General features: G+C 38.7%; 2 protein-coding genes across 9 annotated transcripts in view; one reads left to right on the forward strand and one right to left on the reverse strand.

Moving 5' to 3' along the window:
- LOC107048707 (disks large 1 tumor suppressor protein) overlaps positions 1 to 15,026 on the reverse strand; it is a 616,903-nt gene that overhangs the window by 194,627 nt on the left and 407,250 nt on the right. For all 6 annotated transcript variants that reach the window (XM_015272036.1, XM_015272039.1, XM_015272037.1 and 3 more), the window contains one exon: positions 10,444 to 10,539. In XM_015272036.1, coding sequence (XP_015127522.1) covers positions 10,444 to 10,539 — 96 coding nt within the window. The remainder of the gene's footprint in view (positions 1 to 10,443; positions 10,540 to 15,026) is intronic.
- LOC107048719 lies at positions 2,032 to 5,451 on the forward strand. 3 transcript variants are annotated; one of them, XM_015272058.1, is made up of 4 exons: positions 2,032 to 2,181; positions 2,949 to 3,229; positions 4,886 to 5,054; positions 5,262 to 5,451. In XM_015272058.1, coding segments are annotated over exons 1-4 (504 nt in total). In that variant the 5' UTR covers positions 2,032 to 2,129; the 3' UTR covers positions 5,264 to 5,451. The 3 variants fall into 3 exon arrangements, with proteins under 3 accessions (XP_015127544.1, XP_015127545.1, XP_015127543.1); XM_015272059.1 differs by having other exon boundaries at positions 4,886 to 4,960; XM_015272057.1 differs by lacking the exon at positions 5,262 to 5,451 and having other exon boundaries at positions 4,886 to 5,142.

A 15,026-nucleotide genomic window follows, 5' to 3' on the forward strand; every position in this document is an offset into this window, starting at 1 on the left:
ATCGATACAGACACAATTCAATTTCGCTAGAACTCATTTCGCTAACTCAACTTCTCTGGAAACTCAACTGGCTTAAACCCAGAGGAAAACTCCAATTGTAAAAATGTATTGATAAATATATTCAATTGTTACATCATAACCTACTGCCTTCGTCACTCGAGACTCCCTAGCTTACCTACACATATAATAATGGCTACTGAGATCTAGAATTCCTGTTGTGCCACTTTTTTTTTCTAAAGGTCTAACCAAGGAACCCTCATTAGTATCAGTTCTGCTATTCCTGCTGTATACTCATAATCTACGAATGTGATAATATAACTGAAAGAACCTATTTTTATAGCTAACGTATCCGCTACCTCTGATTGGCAACAACGCTAAAATCGATTTGCCACGTGATTCTGATCTACTTTGTGGCCAGCTAACTGATCTTCCGGGGTGGGGTTCACGAGAGAAGCCGTTAAATTTTATCCTGTCATTACTTAATTTACAAATTGCTACGTCTGAAGAGTCGACAGAAGAGTAGAAAGAACGAATTTAATGCGTCTGACACCAGCATGAATGGTTATATCATTGCTGTATGAAATTAAATTGTTTGTGAAAGGGTGCAATGAGATTAGTCAATTCGTTTTTCGTCTCCAATCAGGGCATCCTGACCAGTATTGGATCTGTACACGATCTAATGGTGATAGTCAGTACTAATCTAACATTTCCAGCTAATGTTAGCCCAGCTAATCAGGACTATCCGAATATTGGCAGTTAATATTAGCTCAACGATGATAGCCAGTATTAGCCTAATATTGGCAACCAACATTCGTTCAACGTTGGCAGCCGCTACTAGTCTAATATTACCTATCAACTTTGACCCAACGTTAGCAGTCAGTACTAGCCTAAGTGCCGGCTTATGCAGACACGACATTCTTCGTATTTGTCAACGTTGTTTGTGTATGAAGTAAAGACTACACAATGAAATTAATAAGGGATTGGACGGTATGATTGATGGAGAAAAACCTAAGCGGTTGTACTTTTAATGTAGCAGTTGGACTTAACTTGGACACGCCTATAGGTGGCGCATGATCCACCCAATCTGAGAAACATCTCCACGTAACCTAGAGTCAGCGACTGATGTAAGTAATGATATTGATACGTCTGAAATCAGAGCTGATTCGCTTCTGTCAATCCAAGCCTGATGAAAATGGTAGTAAGTGATCTGGTTCCTCAGTAGCGGATTCAATCCAGATTCGGTCGTCATTTGACTTAACAAGGAAGGGTCAGAGTTGACTGAGTTCTATCGGTTCTAGATACTCATTAGAATTATGATTTGACTTATCAGGATGCGATCAGAGTTGCCAGACTCTGCGTGCTCTCTTCAGAACCTACCCGAATGCAAATTTACCTGACTTGTCCGTATCTTACATCAAGTACAGATTGGTCGAAATGTTGTGATTGGAATTAGAGCGCAGTCTCTGGTGAGGGCTCACCCTCTGGTTGAAGGGCGCATTATTGTAAAGCGATTAGGAAAAGCTTATTGGGCGGTCTTCGAGGTAGGCAAAAAATAATAATAATAATAATGATATATTTTTTGATTTCTTAACATTAACGATTTCATGAAATCACCATATCATTCATGAAATCCCATATCATGGGATTTGGCAGTATATAACCACTTGCATTCAATAGATCATCTCACTCTTCGTTCAGATTCAGTGGTTGATGCAGGCGTTATAAAATTTTTGAGGAATATGTTCATTCTATTTTCCCGATGAAGTTTAGAACCTTCTGCGTAATTTTCTTTAATTATATAATTTAGAATATATAATTGTTACGTAGTCGTTAGACAATATTATTATACCATCATGTAAAATTGAAATACGTGTAAAAATAGCGCTCTGGTAGTCAAGGTCCCTGCCTGCGTTCTTTTCAATGTTTATCTTTCTCCCCAATGATAACGATAAAACAAGGACCAATGAAATTTTATACGATTTGCGACTCTCGCATTCCCGTTCAAATCAGTGGTATATTCAGAATGGAAAATGGCTAACGTCTTCGTTTGCGAAATAGAACAGACGGGAAGTTTAAAGTTGAATTTTTAAATAGTAGAAGAAAAAAGTTTCGTTATTATTGCTGCCACTATGGGGACTCCATTATTTGCAATATTGATAGCAATCACGGTTATTATTCCAGGTGAGAATATGATCAAAATCATTATCGTGCAAAATTGTCCATCCGGATAACGATAAATATATGTTACATTACTTCGTGGAATTTATTAAATTCAATTTATTTATTGCAACTTACAGTGTTACATATTTGGTAAAAGGGATGAGTCCAATGCTTTTGGGGAGACTTTAGAGAGAATATTTCGTAGATTACAATCGGGTTTTGGTATTGAGGCATCGAACGCCAGTTTTTTGGTACAATGGAATAAACTTAGTGTAAAAAGATCTCAGAAATTACTGAAATCTTCCTTTACTCAATCCCTACTGTCGTCCTTTTGATTACAATAATGCTCATCAACTAGTGAATAAATTAGTCTTTAGTATTAGGAAGAATCTGGAGTGGTCAGTAAAGTATTTTGAGTTGAATTACATATATTTGTGATCTGTCTTTAATGTCAAAACATGAATATTCAGTACCAAATTATGCTGAATTTTCAGTCAATTGAGAATTCAACAATATGTTCATCTGAATTTATCTCATTTCTATCAAGTTTCATGGAATAATTGAACTGAAATTTACAGTTTCCATTGATATTTCGATAAAACTTTGAATTGTCAAAGAGGAAATTTCTTGACATTTCAGTGGCACGATAATGGAATGGGAATTTCCATGAAGTGTGCCAAAAATTTCATTCAAAAATGTTCACCCTCAGAACATGAACTTACGCATGTATTCTCATGATAACGTTGCTATCTGTTCTAAATTATCTTGAAATAATAAATAATCCTCAGAGGTATACAGCATAACCAATGGACAACTAGCTCAGCTGGGCGACTTCCCTTATATAGCTGTCATTTTTATAAATGGATATTCTGTTTCTACTGGAATCATTCTCGATGAAACTCGTATCCTCACAAATGCGATAGCTGCAAGTGAGGTAGGACGTTCTGAAATGGTCGTTCAGGTTGGTTATGTTTCATGGTTTCACACGGAGAACGAGCCTTACTCAGTTGACAGTATCCGAATACATCCTCTCTATGACGGGGAAATACATAATATTACAGTTGTGACGGCAAGTACCTCATGCATATATCCATTAAGAAGAATGGTTTATTTGAATCAAATAAAAATCTTTATTTAACATTTTGTTATTCATTTAAAAATATCGTTGTTAAAAATGAAGAAACTTGTTAACTTGTTTTCAAAAGAAGGATTTCATAACATCAAATGAATAATTTGTGCGTTTTGAATAAAATTGTTTCCTGACTGATGCCCATTTTTAGGCTTTTTTCAGCCTATTTTTAGACGGTAAGATGGCGTTTTTCCAACTCGACGGCGAACAGCTGTTTGCAGTCTGTTAAAACCACTTTCATCAGACAGCCGTAACTGCTCAGTGTGAAGTGGAGCCTTTTTTCAGACTGAACACAACGTGAACTGAGCCGAGTATGGCTATCTCACGTTCTCACGTGATACTATTGCGTCAACCATTTCTATAGTCGTGCGAGCATTGACGAGAGCTGGAAGTGTCAAAAGTGAAAAGATGGAGTCGAAAAAATGCGTAATTATACCAAACAGTGATGGAGAACGAGAAGAATCTCAGGATATGTTCGAAGAGGAACCCAGTTGTACTTCGACGTCGAGTGTATCAGTGAATTTGAGTTTAGTGAGTTATCAACACCGTGTAGACAGCGATGATAACCTCCCTGACAACAACGTCTCGCAGGACGTTCTTGATAACGCTCGTGAGGCTGAATCTCGTACAATTCGACAAAAATCAGTGGATGAACACCCGTTGTGTTTTACAAATAGCCACAATACCCCACCTGACAACAGCATCCCGCAGGATGTGTTGTTGCGTTGCTTTCGTATACTTTTTCGATTTTTTCTTCAGAGAAAAAATTTTCTTTGTTTTTAAATTTCAGAAATGTTATCTTTTCATTTGTTCACTTTTTGTTTTTTTTCAGGGGGGGGGGCTCCGCCCCAAACCCCAACCCCACCCCGCCGGGAGCTGCGCCCCCGAACCCCGCTTTTCTCACCCCCCCATCAACGCACATGAGAATGGGCATTCGTGAGGAAAAATAGTATATGTCATTCGGCTGAAGTCCTCCGATTTTCCAGACTACGTTCAGGTCCTAGCACTCGGCACAGTTCGGGGGGACTCGACTTCGCCTCGTCCCTCGAACCATGCCTCGTGGTACGACCTGAACGCAGTCTGGAAAAGCCTCGGATTTCAGCCTTACGATATAAGATACTCGGATTGAATTCAAGAAAACAATCCATTTATTTCAAATAAATCGTTTATTGAAATCAAATAAGAGCAGATCTATGCCAAATTCCTGAAACACCAATTTTCTGATTATTCTCTTGATTATCCTTATATTACTATTTCGTACAGTTTATTAATCGACAAATGAATTTTTATCAAGTTCAAAGAAAAAAGGTATTCAGTTTAAATAAAGAAATTTTCTTAAGATAGGAAAAATGGTTATTCGATATTCATAAGGAATTTATTTGACGGAAATGAACATTTATTAATAATAAAACAACAATTATTCAATACAAACAGAACCTCAAATACAGAAATTCTCTTAAATTGAATAAACACTTTATTTCGTACTATTTAAATAAAAAATTTTATTTGATTCAAATAAATTATTTTTCTGGGTGTCCTTTGTATTTGTCACACGAAATACGGAATACTCACATCCACATTTTTGAATCTGTTAAGATTTCCGGATCTATTATATGGAGTTCTACAGTGCAACCGATTGCAAAGGGGACTCCACCACAAGATGAGTGCCTGGTATGTAAAATGGTTGGATGGCAAGTGGATAACCGTAATGGATTCGATTTAAATTTGGCATGGAGTTCTGTAGGAATTTTGAGACGCGAGACTTGTGAGCGATTATTAATAGATGAAACTGAATTATGTTTATTGCACGGCGCGACATAAACGAAATTTGTGCCCTTGTACTCTAATGTACTATTCCAGACTATATTTTCAGATTCTACTGTAACCCATATAAGGATGAATATGAAACCACTATACATATAGAACATTGTTTCGTTTGTCACGTTATTTGTCTGCTTTGTTTTTATTGCAGGAAGACATTGGTTGACCAATAGTTTGCAATGGAGCGCTGGTTGGAATGATCGACCCTGATATAAACTCCAATCCTTCAAGTAACTTAGCTGTGATGCTCGTCGTATCTGATTATGCCAGCTTGATTCATGGAAATTGACGACGAAATTGTAAATTGTTGAATTTCTGTTTCTCCTCAACTCAAAAAATTTTCTGAAATTTCATATGATATATTGCGACAATAATTTCTAATAAATTTTCGCCTGAACATTTATTGATTGAATAAACATGGGGTTTAGAATAAATTCCAGAACAAGCTTCTCTACTGCTCTGTTCTATCCGAAATCTATTCTTCATTGTCTTTCCTTCTCCCCCCAAGGAGCTGACTCTGTGTCGATTATACCGAAAGAGATGCAAAGTGACGGTAATTTTTCACATGCGTCAAGGCAGCCCTAAATTAACCATTTTCTCACCATTTCTGAATTGCACGAATTTTTTGCTTTCGAATGGAAGCATTCGATATGTCAAATATGAAATTTCCATTCTTTTGTGTGACCATGACTAATTTTGTTCTTAGGAGTTCGAATATACTGTTTTCATTTGATACCCATTGGAACTTTTTTTTGGTGAGTACGTACCTCAAGGGACTATTCACAGGCGAATTGAGTGACACCGCGATTACAAAATGTAATCGATTATCCAGGATTACGCGACTGATTACACTGATTATGACACTGAGAGAAAAATTTCCTAATATGTAGACCATATTTACTTGAGAGAAGTAAATAATTTTTAATGGTTTAAATTTCAGAATATTTGAGGTTCACGGAACTCGAATGAATTCTCATTTATCACTATCGTTGCGCATTATATGATGAATATATTGCATATCGAAATATTGGAACTATATAACAAAAAAAATATGAAAACAATAAATACTTTAAGTTTGACGATTCTTCTACGCGATTTAAGTGAGCTCATTTGCGACAAAATCATACTTGAATACAAGAATATTTTAAGGCATGAGACCTTTCTCGGGCCACGTGAATTGAGATACCTGGGAGAATTAAACAATTGAAGGAAAATTACTTGTCTCAAGAAGATATGTTTCAGATATTAGAAAATTTTTTTCTCGGTGCATGACCTATGTGATAACCGTGATTGCCATGAGCCCAGAATGTGATTACATGATTACAAATAATTTCGTCGATTACATTTTGTGATTGCCAAACATCTGTAATAATTGAAATCACAAAAAATGGCCTCTTATTAAATATGAATTGATGGAATAATTAATTATTAGAGCCTGCAAAGAAATGAGAAAGGAGGGGTGGGGATTAGAATAGAAGAATGCAGTCTCCATCACCCATCTAAAAATTTGGGCATTTATAAGTGCCATCAGCAAAATAAATTTACTGAATATCTACCATTGATGGAGAATGAAACTTACCAGAAGATAATTCAGAGATAATTCAGTCGTTAGTTTTCCAGAATAAGAAGAAATTTTAACTCTGTTGAATCAATTATCTACGGACAAATGCTCTGTGCCAAACGCATTGGCTATGCATAATTCTGAACCATAAACATCTGGGATTCCTAGAAAAAATGATCCAGGGATCTCTGAGACATACCGTTGGTAGAAATGACGCGCTCAAAAATTCAAAAACAAAATTCATGGTTTCATTAGGAGCAACTACGAAAGATTACACTGATTACAAATGATTACAGTGATTACAAATGATTACCACTTGATTACCAAAACTTGATCACAAATATAGTAATCATGTGATTACAATGATTACATTGATTTCACTGGGATGACAATTGATTACATCAGCGAGTGACACCACGATTACGCCTGTGAATAGCCTCTGGATGTAGCTAGAAAAGAGCTGTTTTATCTTACCAAAAGTCATCCATCAAATTGTATACGTGCATGAATAATTCGGCTTTCATTCGGTCTTATTCCAATTGTCAAGTAAGTTCAATTGTTCCATAACTGTTGGAACATAGTGCCTGCTCCCGGTTCTGTATACCTGTACTATATATAGGTATCACACATATTGTTCATAGTACGAGGTAAATGGTGGACATGCGCTGGTCGCCCTAGCAACCATAGCTTGGCTGTGCCCATCAACTTCGCCACGAGACACGAATGTAATCACTGCTCTCTAAGTAAATTCATTTTTTAAACATGACTGTGAGTGATTTATTCGATGTCCGGAAGATCCCTTGGAACCAACAAAAACAAAACATTGATCATTTTTAGATGAAAATGCGATATACAATGGTAAAATCGCGGAGGAAGGTCAGGTTTTAAATACATAGTATCTATCTTCACAAAAACATTATCTATGGAGGTGCCGTAATAGATGAGTACCATATTCTAACAGCTGCTCATTGCGTGGACAATACCCAAGGTGAAGAGGTCAAGGTAATTTCTGGTGCAGCCCATCTGGTGCGCCATGGAAAGCCACTCATTGAATGAGCATAATAGAAATACATTCAGAATATCGCCAATCGAGAGACAAACAGTGGCTAGCTCAACGGACATGGCGGTTGAGACCACTGTTGAAACGGTGTTTTCGAAAATTTTTACCGAAGAATGGTATTGCTGTACTCAAGGTCCTCAAAGTGATCGATTGCAACTACATCTTCATCATTTGAGTAGAGTGATGCGTTCAGAAACAAATGAAATCATTACATTTTTGAGTGACTGAATGAGGCTTGGTTACTAAATTTGATTCCGTTGGCCAGCAGCAAGGCGCTCTAACACTATAGCAGTAGATTCTTCTGAAATCGGGCGCGAGTTTTCATTCAGGAGTTTACTATCTTCAATGTTGGAAAAGAAATGCATGTAAACACCCGCGTATTCATTTTGTCATAATCAATACAGAAATGTTTGTACAGTAAATTAAATGCAAGAATCACAGAGAAAATAATTGCGTAAGAATGAGGTCAAGCACGATGAGTCCTTTGACATTGTCACTTTTTGCTTTTGACTGAATTTGTGAAATATTTTCCAAAGAGTCCAACATGATCGACAAAGCTGACACTAACCTTTGAGGGTTTCACAAAAGGCAAGAAGACTCCGTTGAAAAATTATTCAACTGTCTCAAAATCATCAATAATAGCAGCATGACTGCCAACACACCTTGGAATTGCTTTTTTTTACGGCTTTGTGAGTCCCCCCTTTCGGGTCTCATTTTGGCACTCTATTCAACCCTATGCATGCGGTTGAGGATTCTACACTGTGCTGCATTCGCACTCCTACAGAACATAGAGGTAGTATGGGAAACCACAGAAAACCCATGGCGATACAAGCGGTTACTCTATTAGCAATCCCCCGCTCGCCGGAATCTTACTTTAAAAAATTCGGTTCCACTAGGAATCGAACTCACAACTTTTCGCACACTAAACTTACGTCTAGCCCACTTAGTCACCGACGTCGGTACTTGGATTTGCTTAATTTGCGTTTTTGGGTCAGTAATTGCTTGGATTTACAAGTGGACAATCGTTCCAACTATTCCGGCATTCTTCAATATTTCCATTAATTTAGTGACACGATGCACTGAAAGCCACCAGCGTTAATCTAAATTTGGCGGCCAATACTAGTTCGAGGTAACGAAACAATGAAAGTATAACGTTTATGTCTCTAAGGGTCATAAGAGTCATGCAGAAGGTTAACGGTTCCAATGAAAATTTCAGAATAAAAAACTCTTATTGCAAGCTTAACGAAACCACAGGAGCAGTGCCACTAGCATGATTCTGATATAAACGAAACATCTTGAAATTGCTTAATTTGGGTTAGTAATATAATTGTTGGGTTAGTGATAGCTTGCACTTTCAAGTCGACAATCGCTCCCACCTCCCCAGCATTCTTCAACATTTTAATCAACATAGTAACAGCATCCACTGAAAGCCCCACACTCGTATCGATTATTTCACCCTTAAACAATTCCTTGCCCTCGCCCTCCTCGATTCCATCATGAACGCATATTCGCACCATGTGCACAATAAGCTGCAGTACCCCAGGAACCAAGAGGAAATTAATACGGAAGATAATGCCATAGTGCTCTGACGCCGAAGACAAGAACACAGGAAATGGGAGAGCCTGTCGCGTCAGGTGGATGCGATGGCACTCCCCTCCGCCCTCCACGTCATTCTCCATTTCCCCATTTTTATACATTTTTTTCTCACCCTTTTCCACGCTTCGTGATACAAAAGGCGGAAAGCCAATCGAAAGAATGGGGAAAAAAGTGATGTAACGTGTTTCTGGCACTGACGCGAGTAGAATTGACCTTTTGATCGGAAAATTGGTTGTTCAACCATGACTCGAGCTGACGAAAGATAAAAACAAATGTAACAAAAAGCTTGGAACAGCAGCTAGCTGGTTGTAAAAAACAATATTCACACTCGAAGAATTCTGTAGCCAAATTTTCCGGAAACAATAATCTCCGATGGATGAGGAAGGAATCACTCATCCGGAAGGTAAGTTACCGACTTGGAAGGAAAATGACAGTCACGCAACGGTGATCGGCGGTGCGCGGGTGGCGGGCGTTGGTAAACGGGAGCGCGTCAACTACCGACACTGGGAATCGATCCAAAAGAGACGCTTTCAGGGGCGTACAATGAGTATAACATTTCGAGGTTCCAAATGGAACCATTGTAATTTTTGAAATAAAAGTTTCCAGATTTTTACGTTAAGATGAATATTAATTTCTGGGCTCAGTAGTTCGAATATAATTGTTTAAAATCATTTATGTATGTATGTATATGATAGATTTTGTCACATTTGTTTGACAATGAATTTATTAAATTTCATCCATTCTTCAAATTGGTTAAATTGTAGCTTGAAAAATTCGATTCAATGTTATTTCGACCGAGTTCGAAAATGCTGATTAATAATGTGATAATGAACGATGATTGCCTCATTCATTACCCCGGGAACGAGAAGCCTTATCAGCCAATATTGAACCAATGCTGCCCCAACATTGGTAATCAATCCCAGCGAATTGGTCCAACATTGGCAGCCGGTTTTGGCACTACCTTGGCGGTCTGAGTAAGAAAAGTAACTGATTCAATAGCAAAAATTAATACACCAAATCATGATAAGAACTTCACTGTTATTTAATTTTCTTCTGTTTCACCTGATTAATGAATGAACAAGTAGTACATGTAATGAGATGAGTGAATTTACGAACCTGGCTTTGGTCAACAGGGACATCAGGGCTGGCCGACCTGCGGCCATAAATGTTCAACAGTGTCTGGGTCAGCGGGAAAGCTGACGCTGGACCACCCTGCAAAATTATGATCATGAAATGACGAATATATGATGAATAAAACAAAACTCAGTCCGTACAACTTTAGTAATCATGGTTGAGTTGGACGGATTTTTACGAGTTTTTATATTTTTATTTTACCCCACGGATGACATTCAACCAACACCTGACAGTACCAAAGATGGACGCATATGCTGATAAACGTCAGCTTGGCGTGTTATTCTACTCTGAAATGTCACGTCAGAGAGATAACGGATATTTTCAGTTTATAATGACGATATACTGCGGTGATTTTCACAGTAAATAGAAGCGGAGTGAACGTGTGGCGATGGACTTTATTGAAAAATGAAATAAACAGTTTATGGAATTACCGGGGGCATAAAACACGTCGAACAATCACGAAAGTTTTTTTATTGGCAAGACGGGGAGATTTTCGATTCCAAACATCACTTGACACCCCATTTTTACTGGCTGAACTTTCTAGCTGTGAGTGAAAAACTTTTTGACTTTCAAACTATTTTTGTGATATTGCGAAAACTTTTAGATGGGAAGGGGTCGTCAAGTAATGTTTCGAATACGTAATTTTTCGCTGTATAAAATGGGAGCAGTGTCTTTTAGCTCCGCTCATTTACTATGATGAGGTCGGAATTTGGATTAGAAAAGATTTGAAAACAGTATTAGAATGAGGTTGACCTTTATGAAGGTCACAAGGAGGTTCGTCCTTCATGGACCTTATGACCGTGGTCCCTTATGATGGATTAGGATGGATTTTTGGCCCTTACAGGCCACAAGGTCCGAACGAGGTCAATACCGCATAAGGGTTAGAAAAAGACCTATTAGAATGATTTTGATGTTTATGAATATGTCGCGGCTCTATGACAGCGGAAGGGTTAGGAAGAGGTTTACTCAGATGAATTTGGTCCTTATAAAAATCAAGAGTTAACCAAGGTCATCATCGCATAAGGGTCAAGAAGAGGTTGATTAGGATGAGTTTGACCCTTGTCAGATGGTGTTACCGCAGCGTAAGGGTTGCAAGCAGCCGGATCCTCGTAGCCCTTGCAGTCACATAAAGATCAGAAAAGAATCTGACAGGATAACTTTGGTTTTCATAACTATAAAATGACAGCCAAGTCTTTTACCGCTACTCATTTATTGTGATGAGTTCGGAATTTGGATTAAAAAGAGTTTAAAAGGAGTCTATTAGGATGAGGTCGCTCTGACCGAAAAATTTTTCAACTCCAAAAACTATCTACCCGATATCGCTCAAGCTCTTCTAAAAAACGGGGTCATGAATTAGCGTTTGGAATCGCCAATTTTCCGCTCTATGTAAAGACTCAGATATTTTTTACCCCTCAATTTTCTTTTCCAAGAATAAAGGACAATCTGCCTATCGCTCAAGGCTACGTCGGTAATAAAAAAAAATGGTATCAATTTCCCGTAATTGAGCAGTATTAAGAGGGATGCGAGATAGAATGGGATATAATAAGTAAAGCTTTTGCCGCAGATATTGCGGTCCAGTAACAAAACCCCAGGGGCATACCTAAATGGAATAGGACGAGGTGCCGGGGTGGCTGTAAGCCCACCAGCGATTTAATTTACTTTTCTAGTGATTACCCAGTGCTCCTCTCTCACACCATCATGATCACAATTTATTACATCTATTCAGGTCATTGGGGATGTTCATGAGGCAGGCAATACCGTCGGCTATTTTTACCCTCCCCCTCCCGTTCCCACCGCCGACTCCCTTTTGCTTCTTTCATCGGTAAGAAAATACTTTTACCGAAGGAAATAAAAATCTGAGTGAAGCTCAGGGAAAGCCTTTCAACCATCACTACCGAGATGCAATGAAATCGAACTCCGTATGTTTTTTTCTTACTCTAGTTCCCTCAGGATTTTTTTATAAGCTCTGGTACTTCAGGAAACTCCAACGTTCGATTACAAATCCCGTTTACTCGTGGCATTGCCTGCGAAACTGTAACTCTATCGTGGGCTTCGACTATTGCAGAGTGGAAAAAAATCAAGGGGATGCAGAGGAAGAAAAAAAATGAAATCGTAAAAGTTAATGGATTTGGAAAGTGGAATCGATTAATTTTTACATGTTGTGGGGGGAGTTGATCGAGGATTTTGTAAGGAAATTTGCATATAAGCTTGGTGATAAGCAACACTTATCTGGGTTAGACGATGTTAACATGGCATTAGGGTCACAGATGTTTGACCCTCATGGCCCTTAAAGTTGTATGAAGGTCAGGAAGGGGTCTTCTCAGAGTAAGTTTGACTTTTATAACGGTCATAAGGGTCAAACGGGTTTATTACCGCATAAGGGTAATTCGGATTAGGATGGGGTTGACTCTTATGAGGGTCACAAGGTTGTTCGTCCCTCATGCCCTTACGACCGCAATTTATTATGAAGGATTAGCACGGATTTGGTCCTATTATAGGTCACAATTTTGACCCTTGTAAGGATCACACATAAAAGTCAGATGGTGTTACCACCGCATAAGGGGCATAAGGATTTTCAACCCTTGCGCGTCTATGACCGCGTAATAGGGAGGAAGGGATCTATTTAGATCAATTTAAATTTTACCTCACAAAGGTCAAAAGAGTTAACGAAAGTTATCATCACGTAGGGGTTAAGAAGTTGATCAGGGTGAGGTTGATTCCTATCAGATGGTATTATCGGCGCATGAGGGTCACAAGCAGGGTGACCCTTACAGTCACATAAAAGTCAGGAAAGGATCTTTCACAATAAGTTTGACCTTCATGAGCGTCGCGAGGGTCACACAAGGTTACCACCGCATGAGGGTTACGAAAAGGTCTGCTATGATGAGATTGGCTCTTATGAGGATCACACACAAGGGTCAGATCGTGTTACCTCTGTACAAGGATGGTAAGTAGAATTTTCCACTCATCCCTTAAGGGTTACGAGGGTCAGTCGACATTATATCACTAAATTCCCCGAGAGCCTTTCAAAATTTCCATCAATTACGTTCCAATCTCACCGCCATTCCATCCCCATTATTTTCATGCAAAAAATCTCATGATGAAGCAATGAAAAAAAAAATATTACGAAAGAACGCGGCGCATCAGATATGGAGGGAAAAACATTTCCCGTATTTTCAATCTCACTAATTCCGGTTGGTGTGCCACTCACCGTCTGATGTACATATAGCATCTATACTAGGTAGTGAAAAAGTAGTATGAGATTTGCAGCGTCAGCCCTTGGAATAATGGAGGGACGGTGGATGGAGAAGGTGTAGAACGAGAGAGTGGGATAAAAGGTACATCGAGGCTGAAAGTGGATGCTTCAAGTTGTGAAAAACGCATACGCCAATATGCGTCAGGCCTTACCGAGTATGATCATGGTTTTTTTTTATTTCTGTTTTCATCTGGAAGATGGGAAAGGAAAAAAAACAATCGAAAATATCACGCGTCAAAATGCGAACGTCAATATTGAAATTCCGCCTTTTATAGGTTCGAATGTTTCATCAATTTTTTCGTAGACAGTCATAATTCTGACAAGTTCCACCAAGAATTATTCGTTATTCGACTGACAGCGAGCTTTTCTGATTAAAATTTGACGCAGCAACAGAAGGTTAGAACGACCTCATTTTAACCGTGTTTGGCGGTCTGGCTTAATGCAGGGAATAAAAATGTGAGGGACGAGGGACGGAAGATAATGGCTGCGGGGGTCCGGAGAGAAATGGTTTTGTTCAGGATAACAAGCGAGGCACAATGGTTATCAATAGAGGTCCTTTCCTCGTTTCAAGGAACAACTTTTCTCATTTTTATAGATTATGAGGAAACAGGTATTTGTGAAGATCAGGTTATCAGGATTGGAATAAAAATTGATCGAGTGCATTTATCACACTTGGTTAATGGTAATGCCGAACCTCCGGATTTATTGATTCCTTCAAATCTACTCCTGCTTCCAAAAAAATTACACATTCTAAGTAGATTGTGAACTTCGCAACTCCCATTCCCTTCCCTCAATAAATTATAAAATGGCCAACGACTAACTTCACTAACAACTTATATTTCACCCCGGGGACTGGGCATGAGTCGACCACCGACCGGACGACAACACTGGTATCAAGTACACCTCAAAATAATTTTCTTCTTCTTCGTTGTAAAGCGTCCAACAAAGTTGGGATTTGTCCTAGCTGGCCACAGGGTGTTTACCACCCACCACTCCTCTCTCTTTCACTGAAAGTCCGGAGCTTGTCGGGAATAGTTTGCGGGGGAGTCACCCCTGTATCTTCTGGGGTTGTATCGACAAAACCCTTCAACACCGTCCAACTTCAACTTTTCTGGCAGTAACAAATAGATTCTCCCTTTTTCTTCCCCGGAAATGATTTCTTTTTTTTCTATCCCTCGATTTTCTTCTTTCATTTCTGTATTGCGTTCGTTTTTTTTCACCTGGCAGAAAGGACACAATTTTCTCAGGAAAGTTATATATCGAAGCTGAGAATGGGTCTTGAGAATGACGTTGAGTGCACCAGCGATAC

Source organism: Diachasma alloeum, unplaced genomic scaffold, assembly GCF_001412515.2.
Source record: "Diachasma alloeum isolate Michigan unplaced genomic scaffold, Dall2.0 Dall_scaffold_00196, whole genome shotgun sequence".
Classification (NCBI taxonomy): domain Eukaryota; kingdom Metazoa; phylum Arthropoda; class Insecta; order Hymenoptera; family Braconidae; genus Diachasma; species Diachasma alloeum.

Bases quoted from the DNA above. Each gene is read 5' to 3' on its own strand.
- LOC107048719 (XM_015272057.1), top strand. From the start codon at position 2,130: ATGGGGACTCCATTATTTGCAATATTGATAGCAATCACGGTTATTATT. The intron at 2,182-2,948 runs GTGAGAATATGA...AATAATCCTCAG, and splicing joins AATCACGGTTATTATTCCAG to AGGTATACAGCATAACCAAT. The intron at 3,230-4,885 runs GCAAGTACCTCA...GAATCTGTTAAG, and splicing joins ATAATATTACAGTTGTGACG to ATTTCCGGATCTATTATATG.